General features: G+C 58.0%; 1 protein-coding gene across 1 annotated transcript; it reads left to right on the forward strand.

The window, feature by feature from the left end:
• Window positions 1-780: 780 nt before the first annotated feature.
• On the forward strand, window positions 781-23,448 carry RAPGEF3 (Rap guanine nucleotide exchange factor 3). The gene is made up of 28 exons (XM_028532126.2): window positions 781-1,540; window positions 1,995-2,207; window positions 8,467-8,520; window positions 8,609-8,715; window positions 8,920-9,041; window positions 9,184-9,352; window positions 9,985-10,069; window positions 10,404-10,464; window positions 10,575-10,651; window positions 10,849-10,995; window positions 11,497-11,609; window positions 11,884-11,972; window positions 12,283-12,361; window positions 12,563-12,713; window positions 12,797-12,879; window positions 13,722-13,761; window positions 16,106-16,187; window positions 16,479-16,625; window positions 18,636-18,733; window positions 19,202-19,327; window positions 19,419-19,600; window positions 19,883-19,973; window positions 20,129-20,179; window positions 21,039-21,126; window positions 21,483-21,547; window positions 21,995-22,049; window positions 22,144-22,215; window positions 23,027-23,448. Exons 1-28 carry the CDS (start codon window positions 1,535-1,537, stop codon window positions 23,143-23,145), a joined length of 2,772 nt encoding a protein of 923 aa, XP_028387927.1. The 5' UTR covers window positions 781-1,534; the 3' UTR covers window positions 23,146-23,448.
• Window positions 23,449-25,397: the final 1,949 nt, after the last annotated feature.

The raw sequence follows: 25,397 nt of genomic DNA on the forward strand, positions 1-25,397 counted from the left end.
GTAGGATTGAATCTGAATTTGGGGGATGGAATTTGCACTTTGATAAGCTCCTGGGAAGATTTTCTAATACACAGTAAAATTGAGATTTTAATCAGAAAACAAGCAGCTCCACCCCAGCTCCAAGAAAACAATCATCGGTGGAACACAGGGGCTCCGCGTCCCGGAGCTAGGGGAAGGATCGTTAGAGATGTGCTTTCCCCCAGTCCAGGCAGGCGCAGCAGCACAGGGAAAACGACACATATGGGGCCGAAAGGGAGCGAGTCCTAGAAAGCCCGGGGCGGGGCGTGCGCCTCTTTCTACAACCCTCATTAACTTGCGGAGCAATTACCCGGCGCTGCGGGAGTCGAGTCGCTGTCGCAGAGCCTCTGTCTCTCCACGCTGTCAGAAGCAGAAGTGAGGCAAAGAGGACGGTGGTGGAAACTGAGGCCCAAGGAGGGGACACTCCTTGGTACAGAGCCTGCACAGAACTCTGTCGTCTGGGCTTCCACCCACACAGCCGCCAGGGAGCGCGGTGGGGGTGGGGCGGGGGCGTAGCTCTCAAAAACCCCCTGGTTTCTTGAAGCTCAGCCACAGCTTCATCCATCCCAAGGCGCATTCCTTCTTCTCCAGCCTCAACTTTCCCAACCGCGCCCGCCCCGAGTGTGCTCGTAGGGCGGGGAGTGGGGGCATGTTTTGTGATTATGGGAGCGCAGCGGTGGGAGGCTGGGCAGCGGGATTCCCCACCGGAAAGCAGCCGAATCCCTCTCTTGGGCTGTTCGAGAACCTGAACCGAAACAGGAGGTTGGACGCCCAGGCCGGGAAGCGCGGGAAGCGGCCCCAGCCCGGATTTCCCTCCCGGGTGGGGCTACAATGACTCACCCCCTCCTCCTTCCCCCCGGTTTCCTTGTTTGCATTTCTCTTCCAGGCCACGTGGCGGCCGGTGCAGCCACTCACCGCCCCTACCCGGTCACCTGGGCCTAGCGGCCTCGGCACACACCCCGCGGCCTCGGTACACCCCCCAGGCCGCTCCTCCCCACTGGGGTTCCTCAGGGCTGTGGCTCCTGCCCGCTCTGCATACCCGAGAGTCCGGTCTCCCCTCCAGCCCGTGCCGCCCCATCCCCTACACCCTCCGGACTGTAAGGCGGGGAGCCTCCTCTCCGCCCCCTGGGCCAGTCAGGGAGGGGAAGGGGGCGGGCAGTGCAGGGGGTGTGACAGCTCCCTCCCGGACCAGTGCCAGCTGCAGCCTCGCTTCAGTGCCCTGTGCCAGCTGGCTCTTTCGTCTGGGACGGAGGCGGAGGTTCGGGGCTCCTGTCTCTGAGGGGGGATCCCCCCCGACCCCTCAGCCCTCTACCCACCCAAGAGGAGCCTTTCCTCCCAGCCTTGCCTCTGGCTGCTCTGGCAGGCGGTCGAGCTAGAAATTGGCCCTGGTCACTGCGCCTGGGACTTAGAGCCCGCTCCCCTCCAGGATCCTCCTCTCCGAGCTGGCCAGGACTCGCTGGGGGTCCCCCCAGCCTTTTGCTAGAGCCTGCACGGCTGGGCGAGCTTGAGAAGGAACATGAAGGTGGGTAAGGTGGGGCCAGGGGCGAGGAGAGGAAGTGGACCCGATGGGGATTTTGGGTTGGAGAGAGAGGGTTGAGGATTGGTCAGGGGTGAGGGAGGAGGGGAGAAGGGTTTGAGCTGAAGCTGCATTTCTGGGGGATCCAGTGAGTCTATAGCCTCAAACTGGAGGTGGTGGATATCCCTGCAGGGACTAGGGCAGCAGGGTGGGGCAGAAGTTCAAAGAAGACCGGGAAGGAGGGCCGATCTCCCGCCAGCCAGCGGGAGACCCCTAAGTGCGCCAGACCGGCAGGCCCCAGCGAAGGTCTTCCTGTCCCTCCCCCAGCTCCTGGCAGGGTTGCAGCACCTCCGCCTGCTCAGTGCAGAGGATTCTAAGGAAGTGGTGCTGCCTGGGGGAGTTGTGCCCTGGTCCAGCTGCCTCAGCCCCATGGCTGGTCGCCTTCCTCCCTTCCTCACAGGTTGGCTGGCCAGGTGAGAGCCGCTGGCAGGTGGACCTGACTGTGGAGGACAGTCCCGCTCTGGGAGCACCACAGGTGGGAGGCCTTCCGGACGTGGTGCCAGACGGGACACTGCTCAACATGGTGCTAAGGAGGATGCACCGGCCCCGAAGCTGCTCCTACCAGTTGCTTCTTGAGCACCAGCGCCCCAGCCGCATCCAAGGACTTCGCTGGGTGAGTGCCCATCACCCCCCCAGGCTAGGGACCAGGGCTGGCGAGGTGTGCGGGGAGGGGGAGGTGTGGATTGGGAGCACAAGCATGCTGGAGGCGGCCCAGCTTGCTCTGGGGCTGTAGGGCGTACCACCGGATGGACAGTGGGTCAGGCAGCTTAGCCTCGGCGTGCATGGGTGGCTCACGCAGCTGCCTCAAGTGCGTCTGTGTGTGTGGTATCCAAGAGCCCCCATTTAACACGGAGGGAAGAAGCAAGGGATTTGCCATTTATCCATCACCTCTGTGTGCCTTGGGCTAGGTGCTTGTGTGCTCTCTAGGTGGGGGTGAAAGGCATGAGTGAAATACTGGGGACCAGGTCAAGTCAGGGGTGAGGTACGCTTGGTTACCATTCTCTACACATCACCGTGGCAACATTCTCTTAATGAGCGACTGAGCTGCACCAGTTCTGCCTTTCGATTTTGGGGTGAGGTGGTCATGTGACCACTGCTTGGCATCTGGCTTTGGGGTGGGGCAGGGAAGGATTCTGAGAAGTTTAGAGGATCTGAGATGACCGGAGCCCTGCCTGCCAGTGGAGAACAGCGCGGAGCTGCAAGGGTGAAGGAGAGAGCCGGGCGGGGGTGGGGGGTAATGGTTGCAGGTTTCAAATCGGCAGAGCAGCTCTCCTCAACCACTCAGACTTGACAGAGTGACTTCACCTAAGATACAGTGTGTGTGCCCACCTGTGTGTGGGCGTACTGGGAGGGCACTTGGATACTGGGGAGGGGGGGGAGAAGTGGAGGAGAAGCAGGAACAGGTGACAGACTTGGGAGAGCTTATCCCTTACAGGCAAGCCCCACTGAGTACAATGACCAGCACCTTCTGCCTCCTTCCTCCTGCCTCTCTCAGCCGCCATTTATAGTTACCAAAACCTGAGGCTGAGTAGAGAAAACGGAGGCCCACCAATATGGGGGGGGGGTCATCTTGCAATCAGAATTGAGAGAGGACTCCAGGAGACAGTCCCCCAAGCCCTCCTTCCCAGTGTCTTCCAGATAAGGGGCCTCTTGGGCCCGGGTGCTCATGATGGGGCCCTGGAGGGGACAAGGGAGCTGGTCACTTCTGGGCCTAACTCCCCCCCTTCCAGGTCACTGGCAGTAGCTGCTGCTGGGAGCCAATGGGCTGGAACACTCCCTCCCTCCTTCCCTCTGAGGCTATAATTACTTGTGCATTTCCTGTCCCCTTCCCAGCTTGCAGAGGCAAGGTGGGGAGCAGAGGAAAGGTCAGGTGCTAGGACAATGAGGTCACTGGAAGATCCCCTGGGACCCAAAGTCTGGGAGCGGGTAGAGGAGGCCGCCAGCCTGTCTCCTGATGCCTCCAACCCCTGGTGTGCTTGGGGAGGCCGGAAGGGTGGGGTGAGGGTAACTGGAGTATAAATGGGGTCAAAGGCACAGAAACAAGGCCTCTCCCCTGGCAGGTAGGGGGGCAGGTGGGAATCGGTGATCAGAGGGAACTTTTCGGGCTGGGACAGGGGCCCCACCCTCTCCTGATGACCGGCTCTGGGGAATGGAGGTGGGGTAGTTTCAGCCCATTGTGTCTGTATTTGAGACTCTGGGCACCTGTAAAGCTGCACCATTCATCTCTGGATGATGCCTTTGACCCATGAAGAGCTCACAGGAGGGACAGTGCCAGGCAGGGAGTGTGCACACACAGGGTAAAGGGTGGACATTGTGAGGGGGTAGAGTGCTCGGTCCCAGGAGGGCAGTGCTGGGAGTTATGCAGCCCATGCCCACCTCATAGAAAACCTACCTCATGGAAAACCTCATAGAAAACTGAGAGGGTTGCCCTGGCTGGTGTGGCTCAGTGGGTTGAGTGCCAGCCTGTGAACCAAAGGGTCACTGGTTCAATTCCCAGTCAGGGCACATACCTGGGTTGCAGGCCAGGTCCCCAGTAGGGGGCTCTTGAGAGGCAACCACACATTGATGTTTCTCTCTCTCTCTCTCGGTCCCTTCTCCTCTCCCTAAAAATAACGAAATGAAATCTTTAAAAAAAAATTAAAAAACAAAAACCCAAGGGGGAGCCCATCAACTTCCTGAGGCCTAAGGAGAGCACTTTCTGTTCCTGCTAGACCAGGACAAGAGAAAATATAAGCAGATTACACCAGGAAGGCCTGAGGTTAGATACAGAGAGGACTTGCCAACTCTGACAAAGGTGACACTGGGATGAATGGAATGGAAGAACCTCTCCTTTGGAAAACATAAAGGGGCGAGGAGATTGTCTGGTGTCTGGGAACCAGTGGAGGAGGGATCGTTTGGTCTCGAGGCAGGGGCAAGATCTGGATGACCTCTGGTGGGTCCTGTGAGCTCAGAGACACCTGGGGATGCTTCTCTTTGAGTGATTGTTGTGGGGGTGGTGTCACTGTGCTCTAACTCATTCAACCTGTCCAAATAATGAGAGCAGCTGCTAGTTATCTAGGACTTATGTCCCAGGCACTCTTATGAGGGTACCTACGACACATATGGCCTTTATTGTATCAAATACCCTCACAAGAGCCCTGTGAGACAGATGCCAATGTCATCGTCTCATTTTAGAGATGAGAAAACAGGCACAGAGAGGCTAAGTGACAGGTCCAGAGTTGCACAGCTGCTAAGAGACAAAGCTGGACTTCAGTCTCAGGTAACTTGGCTGCAGAGTCCAAGCTCATGGTATACTTTTTCTTGCTGCAGATGGTAACACTGACACCCCAAAGCGTCACCCCACCGCATACATCCTGTCCCTGTCCGCCCATGCGTAGCTCTGGCCTGAAGAGTCTAGCCATGGCCTAATGGAACTGGACAGACAGGGCCCCATGTGACTGCCTCGCTCTGTGCCTGCCCTGCCAGTGGGGCTCTGACAGTCAGCCCCACGGAGGGAGGGTGGGTCAGCCCGTGGCGCTGGTGCCACGGGAGCTAGCGACAACCCCTCTTCCACCCTGAGTCGTTCCTATGAAGGCGTGTGAGGGGGCGGTGGGCGAGGCCCTTCACCCTGGCTCATACCTGCTACTTCTTTGCTACAGAGAATCCCTAAGCTGACGCTCAGGGTCATCAGGTCAGGGACAGGGTCAGGCAAGGTCCATGTCTTGCAGTGTCCAGGTAATAGGTGCCCATCATGAAATAAAGATTAATCAAGTTACTCAACATTTACTAAGCAGTTACTAAGAGCCAGGCACTGCTCCGAGTGCTCTCTCGTACTACCTCATCGGCCCCTCGTGCTGACTCTGCAGAATAGGCGCTTTCACCACCAACCCCGCTGTACAGCTGAGGAAACCAAAGCACAGAGAGGTTAATGAGCAGCGCAAGGTCACAGAATCAGCGGGTAATGGGTGAAGCAGGATTTGCACCCAGACCCCACACACTGACCACTGTCCCTGAAGAGCACCCCCACCCCAACATGGTAGGGGCCCAGAGGGACTGTGGTGACAAACCTATTGAACTTTGTTTTGCCCAGGGTTCTCCAAGCCTACTTGCCCAGGGAACATTCCTGAGGGCACACTACCTCTACTGTCTCAACTTCCGTGGCACAGTGGGGGAAACGTGGGGCAGCTGCCACGGAGACAGCAGGGCAGAGTGGCTCCGAACATGGGCTTTGGGACCAGACAGGCACAGTGTGATTCCTGGGGCTCACATGTACCTACTCTCGGGGCTGCTTATGTAACCTCGCAGCCTCCTCTCCAGTGTGAAGGGGAGACAAACACCTACTTTCAGGGTCAGCCTCGGTAGCAGTTTTTCGAAGGATCTTTCATTTCTAAGCAGTGTTTAAATTACTTCATCTCTCTGGGTACCTGCTTTCCTTGGCAAAATGAAAGGGCTGCCTTCAGGTCCCCTCCTCAGCTGTACAGGCCGGAGCCCCCAGCGTCTGACCCTCACGCCCACCTCCTGGGGCAGGGCCGGAAATGGCTTCAGCAAGGCCTGTGGATCTGGGATCTGGGTGGTGACCAGCCTGGCCACATGACCTGGCACCTCCCCTCCTGATGTGCCCTCGGGGTCAGAATAATACCAGGAAGGGAGAGTGTGCTGGAGTCTGGGTCGTGGGCACCAAAGGGAGTTGGGGCAGGGACTGGAGCCACCTGGGCATTTTGACACGAACAACAACAAGTCATTAGCACTCAGCACTGTTTGTTCCAGGGGCTGGCTGAGGAGCATGCCTGCCCTTCCTCCTTCCCTGGCTCCTCCTCCTCCTCCTTATTTCCTGTTGCTAAGTCTCTAGGGCTCCGTGTCTGGCACCAGGCTGGGCCCCATGACCCAGGCAGGGATACCCTTGGGACACCTAGTGACTTCCGTCCAGCGCTGGGCCAGGCGCCTACGCATGCCAGACCTCCGGCGTCTGCCTGGCACATGGTGGAAGATGCCAGAACCAGGGAAGAGGGTTCAGGCCCCAGGCCTGGTCGTACACAGCTCCCCAGCCAGGTCATTTTCAGGGCCCTGAGTGCAGATGAGAAGGCAGGAGAACGCTGGTGAGAAGGAGGGGGAAGGAAGCGGAAGCGGCAGGTGTGGTGGGTGGAGCGAGACCAAGAATGTGAGCACTTCTGGTAGGAACTGGAGCTGATCCACGGCTCTCTGGCTGTCTCCAGTGTGTATGACTGAGGTACCTAGTACTTCACCTCAAGAGTTTTGTTTCCTCATAAATCAAAGAAGACAAGTATGACCTGCCCCGCCTAGCTCACATCTGACCCTGTTTAATACAGGATCAGAGGGAATCACAGAGGTGCTCGCGCTTTGTAAAGCGCTCTGCCATTGGGAGGGCTCTTACAGGGTAGGGTATCCTGTCCAGAGATGTCCACACATTTCAGTTCTCTGGTGGCAGAAGAGCAGGGGCGGGAGAGGTTTTCACGGCCACCATCCCAGGACACATAGGGTGGGTGGCATGATTAATACAAAAGGAGGGGAGACCTTGTTAACCCATGTTTCTGCATGAGCCCGGTCTTCCAGAGCCAGTCCCATGTACTTCCAGGTCCTCCTCACTCTTCCGGGGTTGAGGACGAGCAGGAGCGTCTCAGAAAGGAAAAGGGCTCTCGAGCGAGCAGCTGCCCTGTGACTGTTCACAGATGACTAATAATAGCCAACATGTACATACAACCATATGCCAGGCAGTGCTTTGAACATTCACTGTACATTAAGTCACGTAATCCTTCCAAAAGCCTAACTGGGTATTAGGAGTGTTTTATAGATCTTATAGACAAGGAGACTGAGGCAGGGAGAGGTTAAATTATATTTAACCTCTCCCTGCCTCAGTGACACTGCTGGGAAGTGGAGGAGGAGGGGTTTGAACCCAGGAGCGTGGCTCCAAGGTCTGTGTTAACTTGCAGGCGGCACCCAGGCCCGCACAGGGCAGGAGGTTTGCCCGGCGTCCCGGGGTCGGACGCAGACCCTGGCTCCCCAGTCAGGCCTTGGGGCCCCAGCCCAGGAGCAGGTGTTCCAGGCCTCCTGAGCCACTCACTTCTTGGCCTCTCAGGTCCCCGTGCTCTCCTAGGTGCAGTGTACCTGGGTGCCTGGGCACACCTGGGCCTGAGTGAGCAGAAGTGGGATCGCGGGCTGCTCCTCTGGGGGGAAGTGCTGAGGTGTCCGGGGACGCAGTAGCAGTGTGGGGAAGAGGTGATGCCCGGGCATGTGGGGCACTCAGTGAGTATTTGTTTACAGTTGTCCCCTCTTATCTCAGGGCTTATGTCCCGAGACCCCCACCACGCCTGACACCAGGGACCGGACTGAATCCTGTGTACACTGTGCTTTCCCTACACACACACACCTTTTCACTTAAGGAAGCACTGTACTGCTAGTCTTCGGCATGCCCAAACCTCTGGCATCACGACTGGTGCACTCCGGGGTCATTATTAGGTAAAATAGGGATTGCTCGAACACAAGCTCTGGGGTTCCACAACAGTGGGTCTGATGACCCAGATGGACGCTGAGTAACTGACCGGTGGGGCGTTTATACAGTGCGGACATGCTGGACAAAGGGGTGATTCACATCCCAGGGAGATTTTATCATACTACTTAGAATGGTGCCCAATTTAAAACTTTTGAATTGTTTATTTCTGGAATTTTCCATTTAGACCACAGTTGAGTATGGGTGACTGAAACCTCAGAAAGCAAAACCACAGATAAGGGGGAGACCGTCTTTATTGAATTAGTAGCTAAATGGACACATTTGGAGTTGGGGACTGGGCTGGGGTGGGAGATGGGGGTGGGGCAGGGTCCAGGAGCTGGGTCTGAAGGCCTGGCCTTGACCTGTGGACCCTTCCCCTCGCCCTCAGACGCCACTCACCAACAGCGAGGAGTCCCTGGATTTCAGCGTGAATCTGGAGCAGGTACAGGCCTGGTGGTGGAGCTGGGAGGGGGCAGCACGGCCTGGGCATCAGGGCCTGAGCCAGATGCTCTCCCCACCCCCCGCCCCAGGCGTCCACAGAGCGGGTGCTCAGGGCTGGGAAGCAGCTGCATCGACATCTCCTGGCCACCTGCCCCAACCTCATCCGAGACCGAAAGCACCACCTTAGACTCTATCGGTGAGTGGAAGCCTTGCTTGCCTCCTCGCCCGTCTGCTCTGTTTTCTCTTGCTTTCATTCTGTCCCAGACATCTGGGCCTGGCCCTGCTTCCAGCAGCACTGGGGCTAAGCCTAGGAAGATGACTTTCGGATGGAGAGTTCCTCCCTCTCCCTTTCTGCCATTTGACTTTCCTTCCTTTTCCCTGTCCCCCTCGACTCTTGTAGGCAGTGCTGCTCAGGTCGGGAGCTGGTGGATGGGATCTTGGCCCTGGGGCTTGGGGTCCATTCACGGAGCCAAGCTGTGGGAATCTGCCAGGTCCTGCTCGATGAAGGGGCCCTCTGCCATGGTGAGCCTGAGCCCAGGGAAGGGCACCCGGGGCTGGGCAGGCCTGGGGAGCAGGCGTCTGTGGGAAGGAGGGGTGGGCATTGCAGTCTATACCCACACAGCCTCAATTTCCTCTCCTCCCACACGCCTGGGCCTCTTCCCAGTCAAACACGACTGGACCTTCCAGGACCGAGATACCCAGTTCTACCGTTTCCCGGGGCTGGAGCTGGAGCCTGCAGGAGTCCATGAGCTGGAGGAGGAGTTGGTTGAGGCCATGGCCCTGCTCTCCCAGCGGGGGCCTGATGCCCTGCTCACTGTGGCGCTTCGAAAGCCGTGAGTTGGCACTCTGCACCCTGCGCCCCCTGGCCCCAGGTCCCACATGGCACCCAGACTCCATTGGTTTCTCACTCTCCTCTCCAAGGGGATCCCTTGCTTCTCATTGAGGGAAAGGACCCTGGCTGGATCAGAAGCCCCAGCTCTGATCTGCATTCTGCCACAGACTTGCTATGTGGTCTGAGCCCTCCTTTCCCCCCGGACCTATTTCTTCCTCTGCAACTGAGAATGTGGGGTACATGGCCTCTGAAGACCCCGCCCCCTCTGAGGGGCAGCGATGGCTGAGAGAGGGTGGCTTTTGGAGTCCTCAGGCAGGTCTGGGTTCATGTTCTAGTTCTGCCAGCTACTAGTTAGGTGGCCTTGGGCTTTTCCATGCCGGCTTCCTCTTCTCTCAAAGGAGAGCGAGAATGCCCACGTCATGGGGGTGTTGTGAGGGCGGACTGGAATGCTGCACATGCAGCGCTTCGTCCAGGTTGGGCACACAGCGTGCACTTGGGAATGGCTGACCGTTAGTGATGACAGTCCTCGCTGAGGCACCGGCTGACCCCAGACCTGTGCTCGGTGGGTGAGTGGTCTGCGCCCCGGCCTTGGGCCCAGAATTCATCCTTTGCTTCTGCCCTCCTTGCCTGCAGCCCAGGCCAGCGCACAGATGAGGAGCTGGAGCTCATCTTTGAGGAGCTGCTGCACATCAAGGCCGTGGCCCGCCTGTCCAACTCGGTCAGTCCGCAGGCCCCGCCCTGCCCTTTCCCCAGGGCCTCCTCTTCTTGTGAGCACCCTGAGGAGGCACAGCTGCTGGGCCGGCAGATACTCGCCTCCCCTTCTGCCGATGGCTTGGAAATTTCCATTTGATTTCCTGCTTCCAGCATCCTTGTGTGAAGATTCTTCTGCCTCTCTTAGCCCATTTCCCTGCTTTGCATGGTCTCCAGCCAAATCCCAGGCCGACTGACCGGCTACCTCCCTGCCCCTGAGCACTCACGTCTTTGGTCCTCACCTCTAACCTGGCCCTGGGCCCCTGGACGTGCCCACTGACCCTCCCCTCCCTGCCCCCCAGGTGAAGCGGGAGCTAGCGGCGGTCCTGCTCTTTGAGCCACACAGCAAGGCAGGGACTGTGTGTAAGTCGGCCATTGACAGGCAGCTGGGCACCAGGGACATGGGTGTGGGTGGAGGCCACGGAGGAGAAGGGGTGGGTACCAAGGGCGTGTCTGATCCGTGCACCTCTCAGTGTTCAGCCAGGGGGACAAGGGCACCTCGTGGTACATTATCTGGAAGGGATCTGTCAATGTGGTGACCCATGGCAAGGTGAGTCCTCCCTTCTTCCCCAGCCTCCTGGGGGGTAACCACTCCCTGGTTCCTGCCCTCATGGGCAGTGCCTTTGGTGGGCCCAAGGCTGTTGATCACCCTGGTCTTCTCCCGTCTCTGTGCTTCTCCCCGACACGGGCCTGTTCCACGAGGGCTGGGGGTTGGGCAGTTGGGCTGTGACTAAGACCTGGCTACAGGGGCTGGTGACCACACTGCACGAGGGAGATGACTTTGGACAGCTGGCTCTGGTGAACGATGCGCCCCGGGCAGCCACCATCATCCTGCGAGAAGACAACTGTCATTTTCTCCGAGTGGACAAGCAGGACTTCAACCGTATCATCAAGGTGCTGCTGCTGGGGATGGGGAGGGCAAGGGACATGGCCAGGACAGTTCTCTGGAGAAGTGTGGGGCAGCAGGAAGGACCAGAGAGCCTGTGAGGAGGCACGAGAGAGAGAGAGGAGATGGAGAAGCTCAGAGACAGTTGCTGGAGGTGGGAGCACAGCCCTGGGCCTGTGAGGAGGCCCACAGCATGCCGATGAGGTTCATTGAGCCCTGTGAACCCCACTCTGTGTGGGAGACCAGGGGGCAGTGGGGCTACAGAGTGGTGGGGGCCGTGTAGTGGAGGGCTGGAACCACAGAAGGGTGAAGCAGAGGAGGGGCTCAGGCTGAGGAGGGATGGGAGCGAGGAGCAGACCCAAGCTGGGGAGTTGAATGGGCTGGGAGAAGGGCTGAGGGCCCTTTTGGGGCTCAGGGTTTGGAATAGGGTGGGGGTGGAAGGACAGGCCTTAGAAATGGGGAAAGAAACAGTGGTGTGTGCTGAGCACTGGGTGTGGCTTGTTCTCCAGGATGTGGAAGCAAAGACCATGAGGCTGGAAGAACACGGCAAAGTGGTGTTGGTGCTGGAGAGAACCTCTCAGGGCGCTGGCTCCTCTTGCCCCCCAACCCCAGGCAGGAACCGGTAACATACCCACCGAGCTCCCTCTCCACCCACTCTCCTTCCTGTTACCAGGCTTTACTCACTTCCTCGGTGTCATACCCCTGGCCGCTGGCCTTCTGAGGGTGGAGAGATATCCAGGGACTAAGGTGCACCCCCCTGCACCAGCCACTCCCACACCCCAAGATGGGGCATGGCTGGCAAACAGAGAGGAGTGATATGACTGGTCCCTGGCATCTGCCCTAGTTGTGGTCGGGGGAGTGGCGGCACAGGGGCATGGATTTGCCATTTCTACTAGGTATACGGTGATGTCTGGGACCCCGGAGAAGATCCTAGAACTGCTGTTGGAGGCCACGAGGCCTGATTCCAATGCTCATGACCCAACAGGTAGCGTCAGGAGACACCTACCTGCCCTCTGACTCATCGGGTGGTCAGCCCAACCTGGGAGACAGCCAGGCACCTGCGTCTGATCTTGTGGGGTGCTGGATTGGTCTGTGGGGCCAGTCATCAGGAAGTCCTCATTCCTGAGCTATTGGCTTGGGTAGGGAATGCAGTCACGGGGGCTGGGCGTTGGTGGTACCTTGACCATGTGGGATTGGGGGATGGACACTCCAGCTGTGCGTGTACCTGTGTACAGTGGTCTTGACCTAGGAAGTCCCACCTCCCACATATCTCCTCCTCCCTTCCCCTGCTACAGAGACGTTCCTCAGTGATTTCCTCCTGACTCACAGAGTCTTCATGCCCAGCAGCCAGTTCTGCGCGGCCCTCCTGCACCAATATCCTTCCGGCCCCAGGGTGACTAGGACGCTGTGTGGAGTAGGGCGAAGGAACTGCTCATGGCATGGCTGTGCCAAAACCTCCAAAGCACCAGCCTCATGCTGGTGCCAGGCCCGGCTTGTCAGCATCCTGCCCCTCCTTTGCATGAGGTGTGGTGAGAGGCTCAGTTGGATGCTGTGGTTTCCTTGACTGGTACCCACCTTCCATGCGGAGCCCGCGGGCGGCAGTGAGCAGGAGCGTAACACCTACATCTGCAACAAGAGACAGCAGATCCTGCGGCTGGTTAGCCAGTGGGTAGCCCTGTATGGCCCCATGCTCCACACTGACCCTGTGGCCAGCAGCTTTCTCCAGGTACCTGGGAGTGAGGCAGGGCTGGACAGGGCTGCCCAGGTGGACACAGCTGCAGCATCTCAGTGAATCTTGGCTCCTCCCAGAAACTCTCAGACCTGGTGAGCAGGGATGCCCGGCTTAGCAACCTGCTTCGGGAGCAGTGGCCAGAGAGGCGGCGACACCACAGGTGATGCTTTGGCTCTGAGTTAACTTAGAGCCAAACGTGCATGACCCGCAGTGACTCAAAACTGAGAGCACCAGTTCTGGACTCAAACACGTGCCTTTAAATCCAGGCTGTACCGCTTACAGCTGAGCTGCCCTGAGCACATTGCCCACAGCCTCCTCAGGGCTTCAGGCCTTTGTCTATAATCTGAGTGAGCACCCACCTCATCGCATGCATGGAATGAGTTATTACCCCTTCGGGGCACAGAGCAGGGCCTTGCACAGGAGCACACCATGCGAGTGCTGTCTGTGGTAGCTCATTGGTCTGGTCCTGCTCGTTTCAATGAGTTGTTCCCGCTGGTCCCCTCGCTGTTTGCCCTCACGTCACGCACTCAGCCATTCTCGCACATTATGCTGTCATTTCTGTGTCACTCTCCTGTCCCGAGTGCACCTGCTGTTCTCACTTCCTCCATCGGGCACATGTTTATGACCGAGCTCTATCAGTGCCAGTTCCTGCTGGCCCTGCCCAGTAAATATCCTAGAGCTCGGCTTCCCCCTCCCAGACGTTCCCGTGGGGACGCTTACCTGAACTGGTGACTGATCCATCTGACCTCTGGGCCCACTTCCCTCTTGAACTCTTTTCCCCTCCCCCGCTGGCCTCGGAAAGTCACGGGAGCTAGGGCCCCAGCTTCAGCCCCAGGGTCACTCCTCTCTAGGTCACGTTCACCAAGCCTGAGAAACTTGGAGCCTCGGGTGAGGGCGGGTGGGATCCAGAGCTGGGGCACCTCCCTGCTGCTGGCCCTGGGGTGTCCGGCCCTCAGGGGTCGCTGGCCTCCAGTCTCACCTCCCTTCTCCCTTGCTCCACAGGTTGGAGAACGGCTGTGGGAGTGCGTCTCCTCAGATAAAGGTGTCCGCTCTGAATCCACTCCCCCCACCTTCTTCCCTCTGCTCCTCTGGGACTGCACAGCCCCTCCTTCGTCCCCCATCTCAGGGGCAATGCGAGGAAGGTTTCCCCCACAGACACACCCTCGGGTCGGGGTTGGCACTCATGTGGGTTTTGTGTGGTGCTGGGGCCAGGTCTTATGGGGACACAGAGGTCTAAGGTCAACCCTTCACCCCACCCTCACCCTTAGAGCCAGTCAGCGGTTGCTGCCTGGGAGGGGAGGCATGGTGCCTGAGGCAGCCTCTGAGGCCCAGCGGCTCCTGGTGGCCATGCTGGGAGCCCAGAGGAAGGCAGGACCCTGCTAGGAGTCAGAGGTAGCCAGTGCTGTTCCTGGCAGGGCCCAGGGGGGAAGGGGGACAAGAAGAGGTGACTGGAGCTGAGATTTGGTTGAGTAATGGTGGGGAAAAGGACTGGAAAGGTAGGTTGGGACTGCTGCATTGGGAATAAAATCCCGAGGCCTCACCTGGGCTTTCTGGTGTCCCCATCCCCAGCTGCCCCTCCCACCTCGCCCATCACCCCTCCTCCCTGCCGAAGATGCTTATGGGCTCCTTCTCTTCTGTGGGTGAAGCTTGTTCCCACCTGAGTGCCAGAGGGGACAGCAGAGGGAGCCAAGGATGCGGGCAGGGGCCTGGCATGCAGGGCCTTGTGGGCCGTAGCAAGGGGTTTGGTCCTTGTCCTCAGAGCAGTGCGAGTCATTGGAGGTGTCTGCACCAGGGATTGACAAGACTGGATTTGTGTTTTGCAGAGGGCAGTTAGGGAGCCTACATTTATCCAGCAGACAGTGATGGCTTTGAAGCCAGGTTAGGAAGCTTCATCTGTGGTCAGGCAGATTGGAGGAGGAGGCAGGGAGGCCCCGGAGGGGTCAGGGCGCAGGAGAATGGCTGGGCCATTGGAGTAGATAAGGTGTGAGGAGATGTGGGCAGGTGGCACTGGAGGGTTGGCCTGGGCTGGGGAGGGGGACGCAGGGAGACCCACTTCAAAGGACACGCTGACAGGCGGTGGGGAAGTGGGTGAGGCAGGAGCCTTGAGCCCAGGAGAACGGCCAGGAGGAGAGGTCTGAGAGGCAGGACGAGGGGAGCCGAGGGAGCACAGACGGGGAAGGATCCAGGAGGCATCTGAGGCCAGGGCTTGGAAGAGAGTTCAGCACCGGTGGTCTGGTTTTAAGAGTCTTTCACATGCAGATGGCATGTGAGGCTGCTGGAGAGGAACTCAGAGGAGAGCTCTAAGACTGGGAAATCCAGGGGTGAATCATGGTCTGGGTCTAACCTGAGCTGCCACATTCAGCTTCAAGGAGGACGAGAGTTCATACAGGGGTTGGGGAGAACAGTTGGGCAGGCAGAGGGGCTGTGGTAGGGGGCCTTTGCCCAGCAGGGGCTGCCCCCTCAGCCCGCTGTGGCTGGGGCCCGGGGAGGAGGGGTTGTGGGGTTGGAGAGGGCAGCCCACACAGCCGAGTGCTGGTAGGTGAGAGGGTGGAGTAGGGAGGCGCAGGTGAGCATTCCACCCGGGCCACTCAGCAGCTGTGCTGCCCTGGGCGTGGTGCTTGACCTCTCAGCCTGGTTTATCTGATCTATAAAGAGGGAATAACAACAACAACAATAACATTTTTGTCAAAGGATTATCCTAAATATTTAAATACTGTATTTTGCCATGCATAATAAGCAGCCATGTTTTTGGCCCAAACTTTCAGAAGAAAAACCTTTCATTTAAATTTTTTAATCCAATTATTTATTTATTTACTTATATTTAGATACTTGTTTTTTTGTATTATAAAGGAATTTTAGAATCTGTTTTTGAACATATGATGGTACAAGAAGTTTTACATCATAGATAATTACAAAACACAAGAACAGATACCAGGTACAAGAAATGTTATGTACTGGTAACCAATTAGTGCTACCCATATATAATGCGCATCCTTATTTTCTCCCAAAAATTTGGGCAAAAAAGTACATCAAAATACAGTACTTAGAAAAAGCGTGTCCTTAGCCTGGCATGTAGCAAACAGCAACCTAGCAAACGGCACCAAAGGACGCCAGGGAGGAGAAAACCAGCCGAGGCACGGTCCCATCAGAACAGCTCTGGGCCTGGGTGGTGGGGGCTGACACACTGCAGAGGGGCGCCCCCTCCGCCTTAGCCCTGCCCCACCCCTCTCAGTCCCAGGGTCTTACCTGGCTTGGGTTCACTCAGTGAGCAGGGCCCTGGGTGGTTTGCATGCCGGGCAGGTCCCATGCTCCCAGTGACGAGGCCCCGCCCTGGCCCTGCATGTTCCCCTCTGTGTCCTCCCGGCCTCACCTTCTTTTCCTCTCAGGCCCGGAACATACCTGTTTGGCTCCCTAGCCAGGATGAGCCCCTTCCCAGCAGCAACTGTACCATCCGAGTTGGGGACAAAGGTTGGTGGTCTGAGCCAGCCAGGACATGGCCCATACTCTGCTATGGTCACCCTTGACCTCAGTGTGTCAGGCCAAGGATGGTACCCTATACCCCTTGGGGCATCAGTTCCAGCCTCTCCCTCTGCTTGGCTCAGGGTCTCCCACCTGCTGTGTGCCGTGTGCCTACCCAGGCCTCTCCTTAGCACCCTTGCCTGCCTCCTTGGGACCCCACCCACTGCTGGCTGCCTCTCTCTCCTGGGGTGGGGAAACCCAGCAGCCCCTCCCACAGCTCAGTTTGGTCTTCCTCTCCAGTCCCCTATGACATCTGCCGGCCAGACCACTCCGTGGTGACCCTACAGCTGCCTGTGACAGCGTCAGTGAGAGAGGTGATGGCAGCGTTGGCCCAGGAGGATGGCTGGACCAAGGGACAGGTGCTGGTGAAAGTCAACTCTGCGGGTGGTGAGTTGTGTGTCTGAGTCAGGTGGTCCCACGGGCGGGAACCCCCTTAGAGCCATGCCCAGCTCCCCCAATTAAAATCATTATCATCTTTATCATCATCAATGTTAATATGGGAGGTTGATGATGTCTCTTCAAAGTGCTTTAAGTGTGGTGCTTAACAGCATGAGCTCTGGAACCTGCCACCCACATTGGATCCCAGCCCTTCAGCTCTCTGCCCGTGTGTCCTTGGGCAGGGTGCTTCATCTCCCCGTGCTTTGTTTTGTCACCTGTAAAGCAGGCATGATGAGGGTACCTGCTTCAGGGAGGAACTGTGACGACTCAATGAACTCATCTGTGGAAGTGTCTAGAATGGTGTGTGGCACACTGCCCTCCTTGGGTATTAGCTGCTACTACTGTTATTATCGTGCATACATACTCATTTAGTCCAGTAACAATACTACGAGATAGGTCCTTTTATCCTATTTCCAGACAAGGAAACTGAAGCTCACAGGGATTAAGCAACTCCCTCAAGCTCACATCGTGAGTGTAGCCAGCTGGTTGGGAGCTCTCAAGGAGAAAGAGGAAGGCCCGCCCCCATTAGGGGTTCCCCAGGGGGTAGAAGCCCTATAAGGAGGGGTCTCAATATTGGGGGTCTGCCAGGAAGATGCCTTCTCAGGAAGTCCCATTCTTCAGAGGCCCCTTCACTCCCTCATGCCCATTCACCTTGTCAGTCAGCAAATGTATTAGAGGATCAGCTGTGGCCCAGCAATGCTTTAGGAGCTCGGGGTGCTGCGGCAGGGAAGATAATGCAGCGTGGTGGTTAGGAGTGTCGACCGGACTCCCAGACCTGTGTTGGAGCCTGAGATCCACTGTTCCCTAGGTGTGCGATCCTGGGCAGTTGTTGAACCTCTCTGAGCCTCCGTTTCCTCGTCTGTCAAATGTGAGCCATAACTGGACCTATCACATAGGTCTGCTGTGACTAGCAAATGAGATGGCGTGTGTGAAGCATGGAGCATGAGGTCTGGCACCAAGTCAGTGCTCAGAACGTGGCAGCATGGGTTTTTGAGACCTGCCTTTGAAAAACTTGGGACATTTAAGAAAAAAACAGTTGTCTGTGAAGGATGCCACACAGGCCTGACAGCTGGAGCCCAGGGTAGACTGGAATTCGAGACATCCAGAGAATAGTGGCAAGGAGTGGAGGCAGAAAAGCAAAACCTCCCTTCAGGACTTGGGTAGAAAGGATGAAGTCACCTGTGCCCATTAGTGCTCTGGAAGACCTGCCCTCTGGTGGCCATCTGGAGAGTTGCAGTTGCCCAAAGCCAACAGTTATTGACATCTTGTCAGAAACCAATATTTTATTATAAACCCCTTGCTCTGTGTATATTTACTTATAAGTCATACACATGAACTCCTACACTAAGGTTATGTAACTATAAAGTGGCACACAAAATAGAGTTGTAAAACAGATAAGAAAAAACAAATTTAAGTAGAAGAGCTAATATTTTTTCCTGGACAAATGGATGGCAAAGCCTACCTTACTTTGGAAGCTACTGGTCTAGGGAATGAGGACTCAAACGTGACTTAAAGCACAGTCCCAGTCCACATGAGCTGATGAAAATCAACACCAAGCCTTCTCTAAGGCATTTCCCAATTTTCATAGGACTATGAAAGGTATCATATACTTTTAGCCACTACTTAAATTATTTAACTTGACTGTGCATAGTCAGGGCAAGTCTTATTGTCTCCATTTGACAAAGGAGGAAACTGAGGCTCAGGGTGATTCCCATCTTGCCCAAGGTCTTCCTGTCTCACTAAGCGTCCTCTTTCATCCTCCTCAGGTGTGCTACCCTGGGCAGTGTGTGGATGCGTGGGCATGTGCACCTGGGTGTTTAGAGCACTGGCCCAGGAATGTAATCCTGATCCTGGGAGAAGAACCTCCCAGCCCCCGCAGCAGGGCCACTACCCTGCCTCCAGCTGCTCCCTGGCCCTGCTCCCTGTTCCCACCCAGTGCAGCCTTTGCTCTCTTTGCAGATGCCATTGGCCTGCAGCCAGATGCCCGTGGTGTAGCCACATCCCTGGGGCTCAACGAACGGCTCTTTGTTGTCAACCCACAGGAAGTGCATGAACTGGTAGGAATAGGCAGGGTGCCAGGACCCAGGGAGCATCTGTGTTTGGGGGGTGGTAAGAATGGGTGCTGAGGGAGGGTCACAGAAAAGAGGGAGGGGGCCTGGTCTGGCTGCTGCTGGGCCTGAAGGGGCAATAGGAAGAGTGGGCCTCAGCTGATGGGGTATCCCAAAGGGTGGGGGCGGGGACAGCTGGTTGGGAGCTCTCAAGGAGAAAGAGGAAGGCCTGCCCCCATTAGGGGTTCCCCAGGGGGTAGAGGCCCTACAAGGGGGGGTCTCAGTATTGGGGATCTGTCAGGAAGATTTCTTCTTGGGAAGTCCCATCCTCAAAGGCCCCTTCACTCCCTCAGCACCCCTGCCCACCCCAACACTCTTCTGATCCCAGTACAGAGTCTCTCCCAAACTCTCTTTTCCCACCTGATCTCTTTCCTCTGGGTCCCTTGGGCACCGCTCTGAGTACTGTCCTACCTGCAGACCCCACACCCTGAGCAGCTGGGGCCCACTGTGGGCTCTGCTGAGGGGCTGGACCTGGTGAGTGCCAAGGACCTGGCAGGCCAGCTGACGGACCACGACTGGAACCTCTTCAACAGTATCCACCAGGTGCAGGGTGCAGAGCTGAGGGGAGGACAGCAGGGGGTGGGGTACCCCCCCGCCTGGCATGTGCTGATCTTTTGTGCTACCCCCCACGCAGGTAGAGCTGATCTACTATGTGCTGGGCCCCCAGCATCTGCGGGACGTCACCACCGCCAACCTGGAGCGGTTCATGCGCCGCTTCAATGAGCTACAGTACTGGGTGGCCACGGAGCTGTGCCTCTGCCCCATACCCGGCCCTCGGGCCCAGCTGCTTAGGAAGTTCATCAAGCTGGCAGCCCAGTGAGTGCCTGGGGGTCTATGGGGGTCTATGGCAGAGGCCCTAGGCCACTTTTTCTTAACTGAGCCCCCATCCTGTCCCTGGTCAGCGTGTTGCCAAATCTGCCATCCCCTGGTCCCCTGGAACCTCTGCCTCCCCACCGCATCCAGTTCCAGTCCCCGAGGAGGCAGCGCTGGCCTGGCCTGCCTGGGTATGGGTGGGTGCTAGGCCTGGCTGTTGTGTTGACATGGGGCTCTGTGGGCATGGCTGTTTCCCCTGAGGGTCTCTGGTTTTTTTGCTGTCAGCCTCAAGGAACAAAAGAACCTCAATTCCTTCTTTGCGGTCATGTTTGGCCTCAGCAACTCGGCCATCAGCCGCCTGGCCCAAACCTGGGAGGTAGGTGTGACCCGGAGTGGGGGCCAGGTCCCCCGCCACTCCCCCGCCAGCTGACTCTCTCCTGAGGTCCGGCTGCAAGCCCATCCTGGGTGTCCTGGTGGGGCCATGGCTCCTGCCCCAGAGCAGTGACGTCTGCATCGCCCTCCCCTTCACAGCGGCTGCCCCACAAAATCCGGAAGCTGTACTCGGCCCTCGAGAGGCTGCTGGTGAGTACAGGCCTCAGGGCCTGGTTCCCTCTGCACACGTTCAGGGAGCTGGTGTTGAGCATCATGGGGGTGGAACACAGAGTGTCGTACCCTTCGGGATGTGTAGGCACTGGGGGGTGGTGACCTTTGCTGTGGCTCTGAGGTCCTGTGTGAAGACCGGACAGACACACCCGGTGTCCGGCCCTGGGTCTGAGGCCTCAGGGGAGCAGCAGGGGGACGCTGGGCCCCAGTCGCCCCGCCCCAGGCCTCGGGAAGCAGGCCCTAGCTCCAGCACCCGCAGCGTGCAGGGGCCTGTCAGTGGGCCCTCGGGACACTCCAGGCGCCTGTGGGCCAGACCGGGCCAAAAAGTGAGGAAGGATTTGAGGAGACGAACTTCAGCTGCCAGGAACTGTTGGGGTTTTGGAAGTTTTTGACAGTGTTTGAGAGAACTGGCTCAGAGGTGTTTTTTTTCTCTCAGGATGGCTCTCGGAGCTCTTGAGAAAAAAATTCACCTCATGGGGCTCAAGAGGTTCAAAGGAGCTTACCTGCTGGGGGAGGGGGCGGTGGACAGAGAGAGACACAGAGACACACACACGCACAGAGGGGCAGAGAGAGAGAGAGAGAGAGAGACCCATGGAAACTCAGGGCCGCTGTGGCTACCAGCCATGAAGTTCCCTTGGGGGCTAATTGGAGGCCAGGCAGCCGCACGCACACACAGCCTTTCGGCAGAGCCCGCTGTGGTGAGATCTGGGGTGAGGAGAAGCTGAGCCCCAGCGGGGATGGGCATACGGCTCTTCTGGGTGGGGCGGGGCCTTGAGCTGTGCCTTGTGTGGCGGGTTGTGGAGTGGGGGACCCCCGTCTCACTGACTGCTCCCCCCAGGACCCCTCCTGGAACCACCGAGTGTACCGACTGGCCCTCACGAAGCTCTCCCCTCCTGTCATCCCCTTCATGCCCCTTCTCCTCAAAGGTAAGAGGGCTGGAGCTTCCCCTCCGGCTTCCGTCCTGTTCCTCGCTCCAGGGCCTGTCTGTACGTCCACCCAGCCCGCTTGGAGTACTTTCGCTGTGCTGACGCCTGGGGTGGGGGCACAGAGGTGAATTAGGTGTTCACAGGCCAGAAGCAGAGGCAGGACATGCAGGCAGACATCGGTGATGTTACATGGCCTATGATCTGAGGCCGAAGAGATACAAGGAAATACTCCAGGAGGTCGGGGGGGAGCCAGAGGGAGAGGGCCGTGCGGGGGCAGGACAGGCCCTTCACCTTTCCTGGGCTGCCGAAAGGGGAAGGCGTCTGGAGACCTCTGAGCAAAATCTGTTTCTTTGCAGACATGACCTTTATCCATGAGGGAAACCACACCCTGGTGGAGAATCTCATCAACTTTGAGAAGATGGTGAGTTCAAGGAGAGTGGTTGTTTACTACTGGAGTGGGTTGGGGGACACGACTATGACCTTGGAAGGGAGCAGGGCGTGGGAAATATTCTACAGTTATTAATAATGTGAATGTGAATATTTATGTTAACATAGTATGCCTAACCCCATTGTATCCGGGAGGGCCTGCTGTGGGGGGTGCTGGGGTGGCAACCTCAACTGTCTCACGGTTCAAGGGGAGCCCCTCCCAGGCCTCTTCCTCTTGGACCTTTGTTCTTCTTCCCACGTCCTGGCTCCTGCTGGGCCTCTGCCTGTGCTTCGGAGAAGCAGACGTGACCCCCTCTCATAGCTTCCTAGTCTCTGGGAGCACCCTGCTCAGAGGGAGCTCGGGTTCCCAGCGGCTTCACATGCCAGGCCAGGCCAGGGTCCTGCCCTGAGGCCAGGCCTCGTGTCCTCGCTCTGTCCACAGAGAATGATGGCCAGAGCCGTGCGGATGCTGCACCACTGCCGAAGCCACGGCTACGGTGAGAAGGCTGGTCCCCTGCGTGGGCGCCCCCCGCAGCATCCCCTGTGGGGCTTGGCTCTGTCTCCCTAACCCCCGCCTCTCCCCCCACCCAGTGCCTCTCTCACCACTGAGGAGCCGCGTCTCCCACCTCCACGAGGACAGCCAGATGGCGAGGATTTCCACGTGTAAGTGGGGGCAGGGTGGGTGCCGAGTTAGCCGTGGCTGGCATGTGTAGGCGCTTGCATGCATGATACATGTATGATACTCACTGATAACTTTACCACGCCTCTAGGAGGAGGGGGATGTCACCCCAGTGTAAAGGTGCGCCAGCGGGCCGGTGTACTGAGGTGACCTGCAGGAGGCCGCACTAGTTAGCGAGAGAGCCTCGACCCAGGCCGTCTGGCTCCCGGCCTGCATTTAAAAAATCGGCCCCCCGTTGCATGAAATGGGATTAACCACGCTCCACGGTCCCGGTCACACTGTTATCATGGGCCCTTTACTTTCCTTCACGTGCGTGTTTATTCTGATAGTGTCGGGAACATTCTTGCACAGCCGAGCACGAGCACGTGGTCAACTCTGCTTCTCTCTGTGTGACGGTCCCCTCTCCTGTCCCCTGGCCTCCCACCATCCTCACTGTGATCCTGAATTTTGAGTTGCTTGGTTTCTTGTTTTTGTAAATATGCATATATACATATATATTTTAAATGCCTCATTTTAAGTGTGTGTATATATACATATATATATGACAACAAAATGTTCTTTAGTTTTAATTGTTTTCAAACTTCGTAAAATAGGTATTGTTATGCTATATGTAATCTTGGGGGCCTGCCTTTCTCCTGCCCCCAGACCGGTGGGGGGCGGGGCAGCCGAAGGGCAGGGTAGATGGCAGAGGGCAAGAAGGCCGGTTTGCTCCTTGGAAGGGGAAGGGATGGACTCTACCAGTGGTGTCTGTGCTCTCCCTGAACTGACCCCGCCCCCCCACCCTCATTCCACCAGGCTCGGAGCAGTCCCTGGGCACCCGGAGTCCCAGCAGCACCTGGGCCTACGTCCAACAGCTGAAGGTCATTGACAACCAGCGGGAACTGTCCCGCCTCTCCCGGGAACTGGAGCCATGAGGAGGGGCTGGGGCCGGAGCAGCAGGCACTTCCCGCCTGGAAAGCCAGGGCACGCCCGGGCCGCGGGGCCCACAGGCTGGCCACAGCTGGGCAGGGCTCTCCGAGAAGCGGGCTCGAGGCCCTGGATCTGGCGGCGTGGAGGCAGCTGTCCCCTGTGATGACTGTCGGCCAAGGAGGACCTCAGAGTGTGATGAGCGGGCCCGTGCCAAGGAATGGGGGGCAGAGAGACCCTGGAGCGGGTGGGAGAGCAGAGCAGAGCAGGCGCTGGGACTCTGTGTTCAATAGAGCGCTCTCCACACCAGGTTTTTTCCGGATTCTGTGCTTATGGCTTTGTTGTCCAGCGCCCCCTGGCCCCTGGGGTTTGTCTCCACGAGTGTGGCATGTGTGTGGCAGGGGTAGGGCTGGGTGTGGGGAGGGCGGGTCCTGCTTTTCTTTCCACAGCACAGGAGATAAACACTTGGGTGTGGTCAAGGCTGTTTGTTCTGGAGCGGTGGTCCCTGAAGAGCCTTATTGTTACCCCGAACTAACAGATGGCTGTGTTCTGAGCCCAGCCCTGTGGGGGGGTGCTGACGGTGCAGCTCCCCAGCCTGAGTGTGGTCTCCAGGACCCAGGCAGGGCTCCCAGGTGGCTGACTGCTGTCCAGATCCAGCGCCACCCCCCCCACCCCCCGCCACCGCACCTGCTGGAGCCGGGAGCCCCTGTCACCCGCTCACCAGGGAAACCCTCGGCTCCTGATGGGGGTCTGAGAGGACTAGGACAGCCCAGCTACAACTTGCTCCTCCCACTGCCTCCTCCGGCTCCACTTCCTGTCCCTTGGCCTGGAGCTCATCCTGGCCTGTCCCCAGGTGCTCACACTGAATCAAGGCCTGGCAGGGGGGGGGGGGGGGGGGGGCGGTGGTCAGTGTCAGAGAGGACGCTGAGGTGTAGGCTTCTGTGGGGAGTCCATCCCTTGCTGAGGCCTCACAGGCTTCCAGGAAGTCAGGAGTTCTCATCAGTGGTGAGAATGTTCCCAGCAGGCTCTGTCAGCATTAAGTCCTCTTTTTGGCATGTCCCTTGGGGACCAGTTACTGGGAGGACCCGTCTCTCCCCTCTGCCCCCCCATGGCCCTGGGCCTGGCTGGGGGAGGTGGTGTGCTGTCTGCCCAAGAGGGACCTCTTGGTGTTGGGAGTGAGCTTGGGGCAGGTGTGGAGTAGCAGGCTCCAGGGCCCATAAAGGAAGTTGGCCCTGCACCTGCTCAGCGGGTACATCTGCCAGGGCTCAGGCTGGACACGCCCCACCCCCCTCACCCCTACACTGCCATACTTCATCCTGTGCTCACAGATGCATGCAAGCTGCTTCCAGAAAGTGTCAGAACCTTAGCAGGAGGCAGCACAACTGGGATTAAACCTCAGGTTTCCAAGTGAATCTGAGCCAGTCCATGAACAGTTCTCTGCCTCTGTTTCTCCATCTGTAAGATGGGTGTGATCTCAGTCCAGTTCTTGGTGACAAGCCAGTGAAGCCAGTGAAACTGCAGCGCTGCCCCCACAGCTGACATGACAGCTGTGGGCAATCCTGTGTCCTCAGCCTGACGGAGGGATAGCATCACCTCAGGTGAAGCCAGGCAGAGTCCACTCCCCAGGGAGAACCTGGGCTGGAGCAGGTGGCGGGGTAACCAAGCCAGTTCCCTTGCCCAGGGTGGAGATGGAGGACCACTGGGCACAGAAGCTTCCAGAGCTGAGCAATCAGGACAAGGCCGAGCCTCAGTCTTCATGAGTCAGGACTCCCAATGGCTTTCTTCTCTTCTAAACACATTGTCAGGATTTCGGCATGACCGCAGCCTGCCACGGCCCGACCCCATCCTCTCGGACTCAAGGGAGACCAGCCCTGTGTGAAAGGCCATGCCTGGTGAGGGCTGGCGTCCCCATCAGTGTTTCTCCTTTTCTCTGTGGTCACACCTGGTCCCTACAGGACCTTGGTGACTTGTGAATCTCCCTGCAGCCTAGGCTGCCCGTCAGCTTCCCAGCTGCTTCTGTCTCTTGTGCAGGACCCCTCTGAGCCTGGTGGGACAGGCCTCCCCAGGAGAACAGTGCCCGGGGTGGCAGGAGGACAAAGACTTGGAGTGAAAGGCCCCAGAGACTGGGCTGTGTCACCGCAGAGGGAGAGGCTCTAGATCACAGTGACTCTAGCTCTGAGGGGTGTAGCCTTCTGTCTCCCTGACTGCCCAGGGGTGGGGCATCCTGGCAGCCCAGGCTGTGTGTGTGTGGTGGGGGGGA

This window comes from Phyllostomus discolor, chromosome 2 (genome assembly GCF_004126475.2).
Source record: "Phyllostomus discolor isolate MPI-MPIP mPhyDis1 chromosome 2, mPhyDis1.pri.v3, whole genome shotgun sequence".
NCBI lineage: Eukaryota > Metazoa > Chordata > Mammalia > Chiroptera > Phyllostomidae > Phyllostomus > Phyllostomus discolor.

What these genes read in the sequence shown, in the direction of transcription:
- RAPGEF3 (XM_028532126.2), top strand. An exon ending in ACTGTGGCGCTTCGAAAGCC is followed by an intron (nt 9,353 to 9,984) that starts GTGAGTTGGCAC and finishes CCTTGCCTGCAG; the next exon opens with CCCAGGCCAGCGCACAGATG. An exon ending in TCATCAACTTTGAGAAGATG is followed by an intron (nt 21,548 to 21,994) that starts GTGAGTTCAAGG and finishes CTCTGTCCACAG; the next exon opens with AGAATGATGGCCAGAGCCGT.